We start from the raw sequence: 19,925 nt of genomic DNA on the forward strand, positions 1-19,925 counted from the left end.
CTGTAACGTTAACTACCCGCAAACTAAAACCTGCAAACGTTAGCCCAGCGCATAACAACAATCGTTGATTGCTGAACAGAAATCGTGTCATACAAGTAGCCTACTGTATGGTTGAGGATGGCCTTATGTAATATTTACACTGCTCTATTCCAGTAGATACATGTATATGTCTTGGCAATGAAATAAAACATTTTTTTCAATTAATATAGGCTATTTATCAGGCAGGTGCCTGGGCACTGTCAGAGTCTTCTGGGTTAAAATGGAATTACAGGTTGTTGTTGCACTTGTCTCAGATTCTGTTCAAATCTTGTCTATATCAACAATGTGTCCCAAGTGGCCGGGTTAGCTCAGTTGGTAGAGCAGGGGCACATACGTAGAGGTATACTCCTCGATGCAGTGGCCGTGGGTTCGACTCTGATCTGCGGCCCTTTGCTGCATGTCATCGCCCCTCTCTCTCCCCTTTCATGTCTTCATCTGTTCTGTGACAATAAACAGTGTTGGGCAAGTTACTTCCAAAATGTAATACATTATAGATTACTAGTTACTGTCATTTGAGAGTAATACGTTATATTACAATATTACTGTCTCTGAATTGTAATGCGTTACACTACTTTTGCATTACTTTTGAGTTACTTTCACCAAAATAACAGGGGAAGTTTGATTTGGCAGCTAGCTTGTGAATTTCACCACCGGATCAATAAAGTCTCGTCTTTATCCACTTTAATACATCATAGATTATTCATATTTTGTATAATTAATATAAATATGCAAAGTAACTAAAGCTATACAAAATAGATAAGTAAAACGTATAATAGGCAAGTAGGAGAAAATGAAAATACTCAATTAAAAGTACGGCATTGTTGTAAAATGTTTGTTTATAGCACTTGAATAAGAAATTCACGTTGTTTAGGTTAAAACACTCTAAAGGAAATGTTCAATTATAGTGTGATTAAAACTCACTATTAACATTATTTACAGTACTTGATTTACAGCTGATTTGTGAAAAGGTAGCCTACACAACCTTATTTAACAGTAATTTAGTTTTACTGCGAACCGTCACAGGAAGTGCTTTTATTTCATATTTGTGTGCTGACAGTAAAGAATTACAGTAGTCCAGCCGGGAAGTAACGAATGCATGGACTAGTTTTTCTGCATCGTTTTGCGAGAGGATGTTCCTGATTTTGGCAATGTTACGAAGATGGAAAAAGGCTGTTCTTGAGGTTTGTTTTAAGTGGGCGTTAAAGGATAGATCCTGGTCAAAAATGATTCCTAGATTTCTGACAGTAGTGCTGGAGGCCAGGGCAATACCATCTAGGGTAGCTATATATTTAGATAATGAAGTTCGGTGGTGCTTGGGTCCCAGCACAATAACTTCCGTTTTGTTTGAGTTTAACATCAGAAAATTGTGGGTCATCCAGGATTTTATATCTTTAATGCACGTTTGAAGTTTAGCTAACTGACCGCTTTCGTCGGGCTTAATTGACAGATATAATTGGGTGTCGTCTGCGTAACAGTGAAAGTTAATTGAGTGTTTCCTAATAATATTCCCTAGAGGAAGCATATATAAAGAGAATAGAATTGGTCAAAGCACTGAGCCTTGAGGAACGCCAAGGCTAACTTTAGCGTATTTGGATGGTTTATCGTTAATATTAACAAATTGGGATCGCTCAGTAAAATAGGACTTAAACCAGCTTAGTGCGATTCCTTTAATGCCAACTAAATGTTCCAGTCTCTGTAAGAGGATGGTATGGTCAATAGTGTCGAATGCAGCACTAAGATCTAATAAGACAAGTATGGAGACAAGTCCTTTGTCAGCAGCAATTAGAAGGTCGTTAGTGATTTTCACCAGTGCCGTCTCTGTGCTATGATGCATTCTAAATCCTGACTGAAAGTCTTCAAATAGACTATTTCTATGCAGAAAGTCACACAATTGATTAGCAACTACCTTCTCAAGGATTTTGGAGAGAAAGGGAAGGTTAGATATAGGTCTATAGTTGGCTAAGACCTCAGGGTCGAGGGTGGGTTTTTTCAGAATAGGTTTTATCACAGCTACTTTAAAAGACTGCGGTACGTGACCCGTTAATAAGGACATAGTGATTGTATCTAGTAATGTGGTATTGACCACGGGTAGTGCTTCTTTAAGTAGCCTCGTTGGGATGGGGTCTAAGAGACAGGTAGTTGGCTTAGCTGAAGAGACCCTTAACATTAATTGTTGGAGGTCTAAAGGATAAAAGCCGTCTAAATAAGTATCAGGTCTTATCGTTCTCTCTAGCCCTCCTGCGCCCAATGGTGAGCCGTTAGAAGCTGTGGGCAGAAGGTGATGAATTTTTTCTCTAATTGTTATAATTTTATCATTAAAAAAGGTCATGAAGTCATCACTGCTCAGAGCTATAGGAATAGATGGCTCAACAGAGCTATGACTTTTTGTCAGCCTGGCTACAGTGCTGAAAAGAAACTTTGGGTTGTTCTTATTTTCTTCTATTAGTATTGAGTAGTAGTCTGATCTGGCATTTCTGAGGGCCCTCCTATAATTTTTTAGACTATCTTGCCAATCCACACGAGATTCTTCCAGTTTGGTGGAACGCCATTTACTTTCAAGTTTTCGTGAGATTTGTTTTAATTTGCGAGTTTGGGAGTTATACCAAGGTGCTAGTTTCCTTTCCTTCATCATCTTCTTTTTGAGAGGAGCAACAGAGTCTAAAGTAGTCCGTAGGCAGGCCGTAGCAGCGTCTACAAAGTTATCAAGTTGGGAGGGACTAAAGTTAACATAACGGTCCTCTGTTATATTAAGGCATGACATTGAGTTAAGTGCTGTTGGAATATCTTCCTTAAATTTAGCTATAGCACTGTCAGATAAGCATCTAGTGTAGAAACTTTTATTTAATTTCGTATAGTCTGGTAGTAGGAATTCGAAAGTTATTAAAGAATGGTCTGATAATAAAGGATTCTGCGGAAATACTATTAAATCGTCAATTTTGATGCCATATTCTAGCACAAGGTCAAGGGTGTGGTTAAAACAGTGCGTGGCCTCATGCACCCTCTGACTGAAACCAATTGAATCTAGCAGTGAATTGAAAGCAGTACTAAGGCTATTGCTGTCAACGTCCACATGGATATTAAAATCACCTACAATAAGTACTTTGTCTGATTGAAGGACCACGCATGATAAAAACTCTGAGAATTCAGATAAAAACTCAGAATATGGACCTGGTGCTCGGTAAACAACAACGAATATAATTGGCTGTACTATTTTCCATGTTGGGTGTTGAAGATTAAGAACAAGGCTTTCAAACGAATTATAATTTAGTTTAGGTTTAGGATTAATTAACAGGCTCGAGTCAAATATGGCTGCAACTCCCCCTCCTCGGCCTGAGCCTCGTGGAATTTGGGTATTATTATGACTGGGAGGAGTGGCTTCGTTTAAACTAACATATTCGTCATGGCCCAGCCAGGTTTCGGTGAGGCAGAATAAATCAATGTGGTTATCTGATATCAATTCGTTTACCAATAATGCTTTCGATGACAGAGATCTAATATTTAATAGTCCACATTTGATTTTCCTATTCTGTTCTATTGTTGCAGTGGTTGTTTTAATTCCAATTAGGTTGTTTAGTATAGCACCTCTTTTGTTAGTGTTTTGTTTAAACGGTCTCAGTCGGGGGACAGACACGGTGGTTATGGGATTATGAATGGGTGATTGCTCTGAAGGGAGCACAAAGGGGCGTGTAGCGCTGTATCTCTGATTATTGACTTTGGGAGAGTGTGTCTGGTAGGTGTGCTTGTGAGAGTGTTTGCGGGATGTAAACAGTCAATCAGAGGTCTGGGTATGCAGGGTGTGGTGCAAATTTCCACGTAGCATCTGGCTTCCGCGTGTATTGGGATGAATCCCATCCCTGCTGAACAGGGAGCCACGTTCCCAAAACAGATTGAAGTTGTCAATAAAACCTATCTTGTGAATGCTGCATGTGAGCTGGAGCCAGGTGTTAAGGGAGAGTAGTCTGCTAAAGAGGCATGATCCGCGACCTAGAGATGGAAGTGGGCCCGAAATAAAAACCGACTTCCCAGTGCTTTTTAAAGCCTCAATGAGAGTGGTAAAGTCTCGCCTTGTGCGCTCACACGCCTGAATCCGAGTGGACATGTCGTTATGTCCACAATGGACCACGATGCGTTTGATAGAGGTCGGAAATGAGGGTATCAGGTCCATAACTTTAGCCAGGATGTCTGCAACTTTGGCTCCGGGAAAACAGTGTGTGACAGCATTATGAAACCGTAGGTCTCTAGTGATGGAGTCCCCAATAATTACTGTGGTTAGGGGGAAGAGCGGACGAGGAGTGGGGGGGTGTGGATAGCCGGTGACGGGAGCAAAACAGTCAGTGTTGGTTTCAGATGGGCAGGGAAAAGAAGAGGAAGATTGCTTACCGTTCGGTTGTGGGGATTGTTTTTGAGGAACGTTGTCATTTGGCCGATCCATGCAGTGTAGGCCACCGGACCGTCTGACTACCGCATCCCTCAGAAGCTTTCGCCGCGCGGTAGCAATCGTCTTCCGTGACGACGGCTGGTCAGTCTGCTTTGAAGCGGGGCGAGCCCGGTGAGCCGCATTGGCCGCTACCGGCTCCGACTCCGACAAGGCATTGAAGCGGTTGGAGAGGCTGAGGGCAGGAGGCGATGGAGCCCTACCCGAGGCTCTCTTTCGGCCGCAAACCACCTCAGTCCAGGGTGGCTTGATAACCGGTGTCGAGCAGGACGATGGGCGTGGGCAGGCAGCTGGGTCCCATGGCGCGGTATCCTGGAAGGCCGCCGAGAGAGATGAGATCCGGAGCGACTGATTATGAGCCACGTCCAAGCAGGCGGTTAACAAAGCATCTTTGGTTTTTAAGTCCTCGGAAAGCCGACGAACATCTTCCCTGAGGTCAGCAATTTCTTTGTTTGTATTATTAAACAACGAGGAAATCCTGAGGGGGAGTGGGGACTCGCCAGGTGTAGAGGTTGCCATGAAGCTAGCGTTAGTTTAGCCGGTAGGCCTAGTCTTGATAAATTAGCGTGAGGCTAATACTTACTTACACGTAAAAATGTATCTTTGGTTTTAAAAACACTCTACGTTCTGCGATTCCCCGCAGTGTCCGACTGCGTCCTGCCGCGTCCAACCGCGTCCACCCAGGCTGCTGTGCCACACTACACCCCGTAACGCCCTGCTTTACCCTACTATGACATGAACTACTACGACTACCATTGTGATCACTGTTTCACTATCTTTATTATGACTATTATTGCCACCATTCACCACTCCCCCAACTGGTGCCGTCAGACACCGCCTACCAAGAGTCTGGGTCTGTCCGAGGTTTCTTCCTAACAAAAAAGGGAGTTTTTCCTCGCCACTGTCGCAATAGCTACTGCTAATGCTTGCTCTTGAGGCAACCACTGTAATAGTTGGGGCTTCGTAAACTACAGAGTTTGGTCTAGACCTACTCTATCTGTAAAGTGTCTCGAGATAACTCTTGTTATGATTTGATACTATAAATAAAATTGAATTGAAATTGAATTGAATTGAATTTTGAAGTAAGCTACACGGAAGTTGTCTGTTGTGTAGCTACTCTTGCTAGCTTACTGAGATGCAACATGTCCGTCAGGCTCAGGTTGGTCACTAATTGTTTGTAAAACTGCAACATATTGAACAGTAAATGGTCACAGTAAAAGACAAGCGTTTTTGGTCGTCATTCGAAGCCATTCCACTACAGGCATAGTTACTCTCCATGGCTGATAAAAATGCAATGATATTTACGTGTAGCAAGCCTCAACATTAATTCCCGACATGTTTATATCTGTCAGCCGCTGACGTACCGTCACCTGTTGGGACATACATGCTGTCCGTACCGTCACCTGTTGGGACATACATGCTGTCCGTACCGTCTCTGGTTCTGGTTCTGACCACGGGAACAGAAACAGGACAGCTCACTTCAACGCAGCGTAATAACTCCTGAAAATAATATCCATCTCGCAAATGTATCTGTCTCTGCAGTCATCTCAACCATCGAATACAGCGACAGGAAAATAATACGGCTTTTTTTTTTTCCTGTGAAGAAATGTGTCGCGGTGTTGGTGAATTCTTAAAAAAACCAATGCACCACTAAATGTTGCGTTAAAATGCGTTGTAACTCGCGTTACTGAGATTGTAACGAGTATAATATTACCGAAATTTAATTAGTAATGCGTTATATTACTGCGTTACAGCAAAAAGGAATACATTACTGTAATTGCGTTACTTTTGTAACGCGTTACTCCCAACACTGAAAATAAAGGCCTAAAAATGCCAAAAAAAACTAAAAAAAAGAATGTGTCCCAAAACCAAGGCCTGTAAAATATTTCTGTTCATATCCTATGTCTTCATATTTTCAGCCCTTGAAATTACGTCAGTTCTGCAGCCTGAAAATCACATTATCTGGGAAGGAATATTTGGACATTAATATAATGGAAAGTATTATTATTATATTAGTATTATTATTAAATATTCATAGGCAACCCAAACTTTGAAGGGTGGAAGACAAACATGTCAATATGACTGAACCATTACAAGTTTGTACGGCATGCACTAAATTTGGAAAAAAGTGTGAAAAGACTGACATTAAGGGTAGAATAAACTTTGAGTAAAATCTAAGAGGGTGCAGCAACAGTTTTCCTGGATTTAGTCTGATCTGACACAGAACGACCCAGCTGCATGTCATTTGGCTCAGATCCTCCCACTCAGTGCTCCTCTCCATAGCTGTCTTACTGTATGTTATGTTAGGAACCATGAAGAGATTAAACATATAAAGGTGATAATTCAGGGTTAGTGAAGTGAACCTGTCGAGTGATTTTGTTTGGGGTAATTGTTTTTACATTGACTCAGGCAGGTTAGATAGCAACTAGGGCTGTCAGCATTAACACGTTAATCGCGATGCAATTAAGGGCCGAGCATAACGCGTTCATTTTTTTTAATCGCATGCCGCCATTTATTAATTTATTTTACACTTCACTCGGCTTCACTAGGGCCTAACAGGCTACTATTTTGACCCTTTGCAGCACCGTTACTTATCATCAAGCTGCCATACTTCCTCATAACACATCCTGCTGCTGCAGGCTGATGGAGAAAGACAGCAGCAACACAATTCTGAATGGCGCTTTTTATTTTCCAAAACTCCTGGACAGCTCATTAGACAAGTCGAAAGCAATATGCACATTGTGTAAACCAAATTAAAATATCACAGAAGCACGTCAAGCTTGAGCTACCACCTACGAGCTAATTAACGTGACTCAGGTTGATGCTAGTGGGCTCAGGCAAAGCACTATTTTGGAGAGTGCTACTCTCTTACCTGTTGATGAAACCAAATCCAAAAATATTACTACAGCTCTTGCGAAATGGGTGGCAACTAACTGCAGACCTGTCAGCAACGTAGAAGACTCGGGTCTTAAAGACGTACTACTGTTGGCATGTTCTGACCTGTTTTATACTTTGCTGTCGAGGGGGACAGTAGTTTCACCACGCAGCCTGTATGACACGGAGAAAGCAGCCACACTGAACAGCTGCAAAGTGCAAACTCTGTCTCATTAACCGGTGATCACTGGACGTCAGTGAGGAATCAACATTATTTAGGAGTTACTAAACACTATATTGACTCTGGTAAGGATAGGGATTTTTAGTTTTTTAGTTAGGTACTTGGAGGAATTGTGCAATAATGACAGATTCACACATATTTTTCTTTGTTTACAGTAAATAAATAATAAACAAATACAAATCTTAAAGTCAACTTCATAAAGTAACTTTCTTTGCATTAATTTGATTCCCAATCAAGATACACTGGTAGGAATTGCTTTCATTGTTAATATGTGCTTAAAAACTGTGATGAAATGAAAAATAATAGAATTTTATTTATATGATAAAACATGCGATTAATCGCGATTTAGAAAAAATAATCGTTTGACAGCCCTAACATATCTATATATATAAAGAACAATTAAAACATGACTACAGCTATTAAAAAATATTTTTCTTAATCCCCAGTTTCTCAAATGCTCTGTGAACTGGAGCTATTGGGGTTAGCCCCATACATAAAATAATAACTAATTCACAATGCTATCCACAGCACAGATACAATACACCGTGCATTTATTCTTGAATGAAACATTTGTTTTTAATGAGTTATCAGCCTGCTCCAACTTAAAGAAAATGCTTTTGATAAAACAGGCCTACTTCACATGAAATGAATAATGGAGGATGGTTGATTGACATCATCAAACCTGCAGCTGGTCTGCTGACAGTTTGAATCCAGCTCTGCAACGTTTCAGTTCTTTTGGCTCTTAAGATCTTTCTCTCTCTTCCACAAGCATACAAAACAACTAGGATATACATTTATTTACAAAAATACAAAGTGTATTACATTAACCAATTGGGACATTAATTTATGATCTCATGACAAAATAAGTTAAGGTGACTTCTGTCAGCTTTCACTAACGTTACATCTGCTTGTTAAAAATTCACCTAACATATTGACTGTAAACATTGTATAATCTAGCATGATTCAAGAGGTCAAACACATCCCTGAGCTTCTCTCTTTTTTACAGAGCCACACTAATGTAATGGACATACAGTAATGTAGCTATGCTAGCTTGCTGCTGCTACATACCTGCACATTATTCGAAGATCAGGTGGATTTTATTTTTACTATTAACAAGAACATTTGTCATAATCTCCCTAACTTCCAGAACTCTGTGAAGGCAGTAGGGCTGTCTCTCTCTTTCATATGCGGTGCTCCGTGTGTAAGAATCAGTAAGAATATAAACAAAGTCACGTGACTGGGGGCAGAGGGCATCGCTGATGGGAAAAATAAATTATCACAAGATTGAATGATATGACGATTTAATTTGATTTAATGTTAATAATGCTGGGCTTATCGTACTGATGCAGCCACAACAGAAAGAAAAGAAAAGTGTATTTAGGCTCTTTCTCCAGAGGGGCAGCTGAGCCAATCAGCAACAAGAGCCCGTACCTGTGCACGTCCCCGGTGATATTTAACATTTGTTCTTATAAGTTTCCTGTAAAATACAAAAGTTCCTCTTAAGTGATGTTTGCTCTCTCTCATCTGAAACAACCCTTGGATACTGTTCCATAGCTGTTGATTATTTACTTTGTACATCATTTGTGCAGTTTTAAAGTCAACAATATCTCTGAATTTTAGAGCTTTTAGTTTGATGAAAAGTGGATGAGTTGGTGCTCTATAAGTGGTTTTATTTATAATTCTTAAGGCTCTCTTTTGAAGGATGAATATAGGTTCAGTGTTAGTTCTGTAAGTGTTTCCCCACACTTCCAAACAGTAAGTAATGTACTGCAGTATGAAGGAACAGTACAACGTGTACAATGAGCCTTGATTTAATAGGTATTTGGGTTTATACAGTATAGCAATTGATTTGGATATTTTGGCCTTAATATAATGTATATGTGGCTTCCAACATTTTACATGATTATTACTCCCAGAAATTTAAGTTCTTTTACTTTTCCTATTTCAATGTCATTTATCATAAGTTTTTTGTGTAAATTTGTTGCACGATTGACAAAAATTATAAATTTAGTTTTACTGAAGTTCAGTTTTAGTTTATTTGCATCAAACCAGCTCTTCATCTTTTTTAATTCATTCTCCACTGCATCCAAGAGTTGTTCCAAATTGTGTGTGTGTGTGTGTGTGTGTGTGTGTGTGTGTGTGTATCTGTGTGTGTGTGTGTGTGTGTGTGTGTGTGTGTGTGTGTGTGTGTGTGTGTGTGTGTGTGTGTGTGTGTGTGTGTGTGTGTGTGTGTGTGTGTGTGTGTGTGTGTGTATTAACAGGTAAGCAGCCTATAAAGTAAACCACGTCTCTTTATTATCATCAAACATTGAATCTTTTTCTTAAATGAACATTAAACTGACAGTAGAACATTTATCCTCATCAATAAAAACAAACCACCAATAATCACTTATATAATTACATTTATGCAAATCTAAACAAAATCAACAATTACCATCAACAGTCACACCCAAAACTTAACATGTCTTTAATGGAGGACGGCCCTAACAACATTTATAAACCTGAATGTATTCATATATATAAATACATTCTCAGAAAGTTATTATAACTATTATTATTATTCTAATTCTCTTTTTAGTGAAACACTTTCAAAAATCCATCAGACTCTTTATCACATCTTCATGTTTCTTATTTTACAAAAGGGAAGTTAACTGTAAAAGAGATGCCACTTAGAAAGAGTAAGATCCTTTAAACATAGAAACACTCACAAACTGTGTTCGCTAAACCCACCAGACTCCCTGTAAATAAACAGTCATTTTAGCATTGTAAAACACACTTCATTCAAAGTCGACAGAAATACTTATTTTCGTAACACTCAAGTATCAAAAACTGAGGAGGACACGCTGTTGGATGCTGTCCTCCTCTCCTACTTCTCTCCCTGAGTCTGTCTTTCACTGGTTGAAGCCTAAAAATATTGTAAACAGATTAATACCATAACTAATCCACTGGTGGGACTGTTGAGCTCTGTTTCAGACTGATACCTCCGGTTCAGGCTGGTCCTCATCCTCAACACGGGCCTTTTTCAGTCATGAAAAACACTTTTCAATACTCATCTGGATTGAAGCAGCAAACATTCAGTGTCAGAGTAAAAAATGGCATATTGTTTATAATAAGTTTATTTGATTCACAGCTGCTACATATAGTGTTTTGACCTCGACAACCCAACTGCATTTTACCGCAAACTTGCGACTAGTTAACTTTCTAAAGGAGGCACAATCACTTGTTTGCTAAGAGTCGGGTCGGGACTCAACATTAACACACTGACAACATTGTATTCAGAATATAAAATATTTTTATAGCACTTTTTAATGTGTGATAGTGATTAATGTGTGTGTGTGTGTGTGTGTGTGTGTGTGTGTGTGTGTGTGTGTGTGTGTGTGTGTGTGTGAGAGAGACGCGTGAGTGATGGAGGAGAGCAGGGAAAGGAAATGCAGCTGAACGAATACGCTGCGTGTTTTAAATAGCGTAACGCGATAACAAAACGCAATATGTGGCGGCTGGTTTTGATTGTATGGCGCACCGCCACAAATTAGTCTATGTGTGGGAAACACTGCGCTAAAAGTCCTGATTATTTACATGGAGTCTGGTGGAAATATGCTGTCTCTATACACGCTAAAAGTACTGATTATTTACATGGAGTCTGGTGGAAATATGCTGGCTCTATACACGCTAAAAGTACTGATTATTTACATGGAGTCTGGTGGAAATATGCTGTCTCTATACACGCTAAAAGTACTGATTATTTACATGGAGTCTGGTGGAAATATGCTGGCTCTATACACACTAAAAGTCCTGATTATTTACATGGAGTCTGGTGGAAATATGCTGTCTCTATACACGCTAAAAGTCCTGATTATTTACATGGAGTCTGGTGGAAATATGCTGGCTCTATACACGCTAAAAGTACTGATTATTTACATGGAGTCTGGTGGAAATATGCTGGCTCTATACACGCTAAAAGTCCTGATTATTTACGTGGAGTCTGGTGGAGTTTGGTGATGGTGATTTCGGGGCTGTTTCATGTTAAACTAAAAGGATCTTACTCTTTAACTAAAAGGTCTATCTCTGTAGGGATCCATCCCATAATGTTGTCAGACACTTAGAATAATAATCTGAGTCTGTCAGCAGCAACAACAGAACCTTTAGTGGACGCTGACTGACGGTGAACATTAGTCCTGTAGGGTTACATTACAGTTGGTTCTTAATACTGGAGCAGTTTCAGAGATTGTTGTTCCATCAGACACTCAGACACACAAACATAGGAAAATAGGGTCCAGATTGAAAACAAAAAAACAAAAGTCTGCATAATTTTATAAAATTCTAATTCTCTTTTTATTGAAACACTTTCAAACATCCATCAGACTCTTTATCTCGTCTTCATGTTTCTTATTTTACAAAAGAGAAGTTAGCTGTAAAAGAGAGAACACACATAACAGTGATATTACTAATAGGAGCAACAACAGTTATGCTAATCAGAGCTACAAATACATAACAATACTAAGTCAAAACCAAACTGTTGTTGATCAAAATAAATCCTATTAAAGCCAGTAAAATACAACATATGAGGATTGAGAGACAAGTTCAAATAAAGGAAGTAAATGCACATTTCAAATGTTCTCTCCACTCTCTCCCCTTTCTGTCATTTAAGAGTCTCCTCTGGGCCCCCTCCCAAACATTTAGGATCACTCACTTTAAGAGTGATGCATTCTGGGAATGCTGACAGTTTATTAGGTAAACAATATCAAAATAAATCAGAAACACATAATGAACACTCCCCCCCCCTCCATCATCACCACCCAAAAACGACAACACAGAAACACACACACACACACACACACACACACACACACACACACACACACACACACACACACAGCAACTACAATATTCCAGATCGTTCAACAAAATAGACAATAAACCAAATAAACATATGTATAAATGACATCATCATCAGCCCATCTGAACCTCACAGAGAAATCTCAGCTGGACAGATTTTGATTTCTGCAGTTTTAGCATCACCAGCCTCTCCGATACTGAAATAAGGGAAGAGTTTCTCAGTGAAAGTGTCTCTGTGAGTGTAGATGTGAGTCTTGTCTTCAGAGTTGTAGAAGGACACCTCCCCCCCCTCATAGTCCAGCTGGACTCTGATCCTCTGGAGACTCTTCTTCACTGTGACACTCTTACCAGATCCATCAATGTATTTGCCACTGTCATGTAATAAACACCAGATTCCATATTTTGGTGACGCATAGCTTTCTCCCTTCCTGTCAGCTGACTCATTGGCTAAACCCACAATCCAGTCAGGATAATCTCCCACCTCCACCTCCCAGCTGTGTTTCCCTGAGCTGAAACCCTCAGAGCCCAGAACTTCTGGATACCTGCTGTGTCTTTCTGGATTGTCTGGAAGCTTCTGCTTTGTGTCTCCCTGTCTCACACTGGTCAGATCATCAGACAGACTGAGACGGGGGTGTGCAGTGTTTGGGTCCAGAATGATGGGACTGAAGTGGACCATGTCCTTCATCTTCTCCCAGACTCTGAAGGACAGGTTGCCCAGATGTTTGGCCACATCTGTCAGTGCTCCTGAGATCAGCTGTGGATCTGACAGCGAGCACTGGACTCTGGCTCTGCTCTGAGAGGCTTTATAACTGCTGAGGAACGGCACGCTGTCTTTCTGCAGGTCTGCTTCCACAGCAGAGATGCTGTCTGACAGAGAGGAGATCTGCTCCTGAATCCTCTTCATCTCTCTGCTGACAGTCTTCCCCCTCTGCTGCTCTTCCTCCCTCAGAGCTGCCAGTCTGGACTCCTCTTCCTCTTTCAGGAACTGGTGCAGCTTGTTGAACTTGGCTCTGATCTGACTCTCTGTAGACAGCAGCTGCTTCTTGGAGTGTTGAGTTATTTCATCGTATGTTTTCTCCACTCGTCTGTGTTTGTCTCTCTTGTCCTGCAGAGACTGTAAGTCAGATTTCAGCTGCTCCTTCAGATCTCTGACTGCTTGTTCTATGGGAACCACCGTGTGACCGTGGTGGAGAGAAAACTCACAGACAGGACACACAACTCTATCTTCATCCTTACAGAACAATTTAGGCTCTTCTTGGTGTTTACTACACACCACCTCCACCTTCTTCTCTCCTTTTTCTGTCTCAGATGATCCAGATTTCTGTCTCCCAGCAAAGTTGTCAGCAAGTTCCTTCAGTGGAAAGTTCACCCAAGGATTATCTTTTGAGGATTTTCTTTTACAAATGGGACAGTTTTTGTTGTTAGCTTGTTCCCAGAATGTGTGCAGGCAGCTTGAACAGAAGCTGTGGTTGCAGCTCAGAGACACAGGATCTCTGAAAGTCTCTGAACACACATGGCAGTTCAGGAAACTTTCAACAAGAGCAGTTTTCTCAGCCATCTGTCTTTGTATCTAAATGTCTCTCAAAAACAAGACTCACCGAGTTACTGTCCCTTCTCTTGACTGCTTCAGATCTTCCCGTCGTGTGTTTTCCAGCAGAGATCTCACACCCTGTAATGGTGTCTCAGCTCCGTTCAGCAATGTCAAAATCTACTGTCCTTATCACTCACCTGTCACCAGGTGAATTATTAACAGCAGGATTGTTCAACATCAGTTGATGTAGCTGCAGGAAGTGAAAGGTGTAGTTCAGTTTAAGATGATAATCTGATCAATATCTAGAAATAAAACAGTGTTAAACTATCATTATTGATGGTACATGAGACTAAGATCTGTTTATACAATATTGTGTTTATATACAGCTCTTTACAGTAAATCATAGCAGCTGTGTATAAAATCTTAGATTACAGGACACACACACACACACACACACACACGCACACATGCACAGATACACACACAAACACACACAAACTTACATAGATACATACACAGAAACACACACACACACACACACACACACAAACACACACATGCACAGATACACACACAAACACACACACAAACGTACATAGATACATACACAGAAACACACACACACACACACACACACACACACACACACACACACACACAGGTAGGGATGTAACAGTATGAAAATTTAACCTCACAGTTATAGTGTCCAAAATGATCACGGTTTTCAGTATTATCGCTGTATTTTTAAAAGTGTGTTCGATATGTTCAGAAAGCACTGATAGGCTAAACAAGCTAAAATAGTTTCAAAAAGTGTAACAGGTTATTAAATTACAAAAATATAGGCAACAGGCTTGTAAAAATTATTGAAAACTGTCTGCTGAAACATCGGCCCGCTGTAGGGGGTCCAGTAAGAACTTGGACCAGAGATGTCTGACTCTGAGATCCAGGAAGATTTATTAACAACTCCAACATGAAGTTAACTATGAAGTAGTATTTGACGTTACATGTGAAGATGTGGTTCTGAAATATAAGCAAATAATAACGCACATTAATAAACATCTGACTTACTATGAACATTATTTACCAAAAACTAAATGTTATAGTCACCAGCATACAAGAAACAATACTAAGAATTAAATTAATTTCTCTGTAATAATTAACATAAATGTAACATATTATTGCTCAGTAACAAAAATAATATGAGAATAAGCCCCATCTATTACAGCCAGAGGTGGGTAGTAATGAGTTACATTTACTCCGTTACATTTACTTGAGTAAGTTTTTGAAAGAAATATACTTCTAGGAGTAGTTTTAAATCACTATACTTTTTACTTTTACTTGAGTAGATTTGTGAAGAAGAAACTGTACTCTTACTCCGCTACATTAGGCTACAATGAGCTCGTTACTTTTCTTTTTACCTCTTTGGTATTCTACGCGTCATTGTTTTTATCCCCCTGCGTACGCCTCATTTTAATGTTTTATTATGACAGAGAGAGACTTCCGCTAAAGGCTCGACCACGTGACTGTGTCTCACCAATCAAACGTAGTTGTGCAGTCTCGTCACGCGACCAAACTCAATCTCAGCGGCGGGACGGGTTAGCTTTACAGTCGTAGCAAAACAAAAATGTCAGAATCAACCGTCGGCGATGCAGACACAGATGAGGAGGAACACCCCTGGCCTCATAATGAAAGCATGTTTACCTTAGTACAAGCATGTTTACCTTAGTACAAGCATGTTTACCTTAGTACAACCATGTTTACCTTAGTACAAGCATGTTTACCTTAGTACAAGTACCAAACAGCAGCTCCATTACCTTGTTCTAGTTCTGCCTCCAGAGCCTGGTAAAAAAATATAAAGGTTTGGAAATTTGTGTTACTTGTGCTTATTTATTTTTATTTAGTATTATTTTATTTTTTAAGTACTTGAATTTACCTGTATTGTTTTAATTTAAGCTATTTTGTAATTAATTCATTCATTTTAAGTTATTTTATTGATTGGATGAACTATAATTTGCCTAAAGATATTTATTTTGTATTTTTGTCTGTCTGATTCTCTTCAGCAACTTCAGGATCCTCAGATTAAGCTGGGAACACGCGGTTTCCTCACCGTGGTAATCCATCGAGATCATAATGATATTTTAAATGAAAACGGTAATTGTTATCTTCAACATTGCACACACACTCACACATAGGCACACACACACAGACAGACAAACCTTCATGGGTAACTTTCAACAAGAGCAGTTTTCTCAGCCAGCTGTCTTTGTATCTAAATGTCTCTCAAAAACAAGACTCACCGAGTTACTGTCCCTTCTCTTGACTGCTTCAAATCTTCCCATCGTGTGTTTTCCAGCAGAGATCTCTCACCCTGTAATGGCGTCACAGCTCCGTTCAGGAATGTCAAAATCTACTTTCATTTTCACTTACCTCTCACTAGTTGAGTTATAAACAGCAGGAAATGCTGTCATGTCATTTAGTCACCAGCAGATATAGGCAGTCATTCAGAGTTGAATGTTTTCCTCTTGATTAAGAACACATTTCAAACATTGTTTCAAAACTAAAATGTAGAATATGCAGCCTGTAACAAAGCTCATGTTTTGATTCACAAAATAAAGAATAGAAATGCTAATTAAAATGCCACAAACAAGGAGAGGACTGTAGAGTTATAGTCTACAGAGGACTGAACAGTTCAACACCAGTTTGACAACATTTTTATTTCTCAGCAACTGTAACAGAAAACATGCTGCATGACAGTGTTCATTTCACCCAGTCGGACTAAATATACATCTCTCTCTTAAGTTACACTTCTATTAATCAGAGTTGTTTAGTGTTGGGTTATGGAGGATATATTTATTCATAATTCCATGAGTCCAAAGAGAAAAACGAAGCGAGATCAAATTAAAAATATTATTATTTTCCTACGCTACTAGGAAAAATCCATAATTGAATTTAAAAAAGAAAAAGGAAACTGAAAAAGCAAAGATGAAATGTAACGTGATAATTTGAAAATGTAAAGTGCAATGCAAAAAGTCAAATTTAAAATGCAAAGCTTAAATGTAAATGCTTAAACTGAAATCTTTGATTGATTGAAAATTGCAATGGAAATAAGAAAAGAGAAGCATCAAATAAACTCAAAATGTGAAATGGAAAAGCTTAAATGGAAATGTTTAAATTAAAATCTCAAATAGAGATCTATCTTTTCTATCTATCTATCCTTCGACATTTTAAGATTCACCTTTTCGATTTGGATTTAGCATTTGGCCTTTCCATTTGGATTTAGTATTTGGCCTTTCCATTTGGATTTAGCATTTGGCATTTTCATTTGGATTTAGCATTTGGGATTTCAAAAGTGTATGTAAATGAGAAGGCGTGGCCCAAAGGCTGAGTGGAGGGTCTGAAACGAAAGGGATGCAGAGGCAAAAAGTGCAAAGGCTAAAATAAAATTTCATTTCATTTTCATTTCATTTATTTTTATTTCGAACAAAACTAAAAATACATATACACATACAGCATGTACCCATATATACATATACATACATACATACACATGCATATATATACAAATACACATATATAAATATATCTATAAAATAAAAGTGTGTAGCAACACACCAAAGGAAAAGGAACAATCTCCATCCAGTGTTTACAAGTAATATTAAAAATACTATTACCATTTTTGATTTAAAAAATTTGTCCGAAAAGGAGCAGGATGAAGCCGAAGCTTGTAAAGTTTCCTACCCCTGATTCACTTTAAATCATTTCTTTATATATCATATATTTTTACAACAGGATAATGAATATACACAACAATACATCTCTAATTCTTCACATACCAAGCCCTTTTGTTTATTTATTTACATTTTGAGTACATCAACAATCCATTTCCGAAAATCCATCATCCTAACAATCCATACACTAACCCCCTTTCACCATCATCTGTCTTCCTCTTCATATCCTTTTAATAAAGTGTTTTTATATAACTTTTTAAACTTTGTTATGTTTGTACAATGTTTAAGCACCTGGGGCCTGTTTCACAAAACCAAGATAAGGGATTAAGCCAGGATTTATCAGTTATCCTGGATGATTTAAGCCTTGACTCGGTTTCATGAAAGTGGAGGCACATAAATCACCATGGAGATTTATTCTGTACAGCTAGCCTGCTCCTGACCAGGCTAACAGCCAGGATTTATTTAATCCTGGAGCCTTTTCTGATCACCCAGCAGTGGTTTTACCCTATTGTTATCAGCCTGGATTAAAATACAACAGGTGCATATTGCTGTTCATTTAAGTACTGCTATTATTTAAAGTTTTAAATTATAATTATTCATGTGACAGTCATTGTTACTGTTATATTGCTGTATGAAGACTGCTGTTCATATTGTTGTTAGAAGTTTGATGAATATATTATGACAGTTGTTGAGATAATTAGAAAAGGCTGATACAATTTCAAATGTGTTTTAAATGAAGTCTGTTACTAAGGGCAACACATACAACGCTGTACATTTCTATAGTTGACCAATGCACCTCGAATTATTTTAGTTGATTCATTTTTTTTTTTAATTCTTTAACAATAAGGATAATGTTTGTTCCTCTTCCATGTGCATTGTATTTGGCATTCTTAGCACACAAAGTGTGTTGTCCAGTAAACTGGGACTATAATTTGGGAGCATTGTACAATTTAAAGAACATATCCTAATTGTACAATCCTCCCAAATTATAGTCTTAGTTCACTGGACCAGTAACTATCTAGTGTTGTAGGCTACTGTACATTCATGTAACAACAGGGAGAGGACACCCCAATGGTTTTTGACCTTATGTTTTGCTGGGGGGGAAATAACTGATGAATATACTCTGTTCCATTCATGTTTACAGTGTGCATGGAATTTATCACTTAATTATCTTTATAGATTTTAGAGTCCAATTTCTTCACTGTCTTTATTTTCTATGTCCATATATACAAGGGTGCAAGGAATATGATATGTAGAGAAGGAAACTCGTCCTCTATAAAAAATAAAAAAAACGCGAGAAAAAGCGTGGCAGATAATAGCGCACCGACTGAATGATAGTCTAAAAATATACATTTATGAACTACTGCTCTTAACTGAAACCATTCAATGAGTCCCTTGTCATCTGCAAAAACAAACAGTTGTACACTTTGCATTAAACGCGAGCAGTGGAAGATAATATGACTTAGGAAATTTATATTTTAACCCATGAGAGAGAGGGAGGAACAGAGTGAAAGAGATATTTATGCATCATACTCTAGCATTGTAGAAAATTGATCTTCATGGTAAATTTCCTGAGTAACATTATCTTCTGCTTACTTTTAAGGCAAAGAGTACAACTGTTAATTTGTGCAAATGATTAGTAACCTAATCCTTGAATGGAATGATTATGACGGTTTCAGTTCAGAGCAGTGGTCAGTTAATGTATATGTTTAGGCTGCTTACAAATTCAGTCGGTCCGTGATCGTCTGCTACTCTTTCTCTCGCTGTTTCATTACAGCGGCCGTGTTTCTTTTATTTTTATACAAATAATGTGTTTCACGTCATCAGACTTCCACAAGAAGCTGCTGCTCACTCTGTATAAAGTATGTACAATGCGTATTCTCCATTTTGGCATCAGTAAATCTGTGATCGACCTCGCGGTCTTTTGAGGAAAGCCGTGGACGTGCATCTATCTGAATTACTTCATCCTGGCTCAACCTAGTCTCTCCTCCTCAGCCTGGCTTGGCCTTCGTGAAATGCACCAAGCCAGGATGCACAGATTAGACTAGGTCAAGCCTCGCTTTATCAGTTATCCTGGATTTATATATTCTGCTTTTGTGAAACAGGCCCCTGGTCTAGCCCATTCCACAAACTCACCCCACCAATTGTGATGCACATACTTTTTAAAGTTGTTCTTATTTTGAGTTTTTTTAAAGTTTATTTGTTCTCTCAGGTTATACCCACCCTGTCTTTCCATAAACA

At 38.9% G+C, this 19,925-nt stretch overlaps 2 protein-coding genes across 4 annotated transcripts in view; one reads left to right on the plus strand and one right to left on the minus strand.

Moving 5' to 3' along the window:
• LOC116063105 (nuclear factor 7, brain-like) overlaps window positions 1-16,345 on the minus strand; it is a 61,661-nt gene extending 45,316 nt beyond the window's left edge. The window contains exons 1-4 of one of the 3 annotated variants that reach the window (XR_004895858.1): window positions 16,254-16,345; window positions 12,502-14,206; window positions 11,689-11,701; window positions 8,081-8,094 (exon numbers count right to left, since the gene is read on the minus strand). Coding sequence is in view for 1 of the 3 variants with exons in the window: in XM_035995187.1 (XP_035851080.1) it covers window positions 12,556-13,983 (1,428 nt within the window). In the remaining 2 variants the exon portion in view is untranslated. Of the gene's footprint in view, window positions 1-8,080; window positions 8,095-8,730; window positions 8,741-11,686; window positions 11,702-12,501; window positions 14,207-16,253 lie in introns of those variants that run through there. The other 2 variants (XR_004895857.1, XM_035995187.1) reach the window with 2 other exon arrangements.
• Window positions 1-19,925, plus strand: part of LOC116063107 (WD repeat-containing protein 88-like) — an 83,129-nt gene that overhangs the window by 56,037 nt on the left and 7,167 nt on the right. The gene's annotated exons all lie outside the window — the stretch shown is intronic.

This window comes from Sander lucioperca, chromosome 19 (genome assembly GCF_008315115.2).
Source record: "Sander lucioperca isolate FBNREF2018 chromosome 19, SLUC_FBN_1.2, whole genome shotgun sequence".
Lineage (NCBI taxonomy): Eukaryota > Metazoa > Chordata > Actinopteri > Perciformes > Percidae > Sander > Sander lucioperca.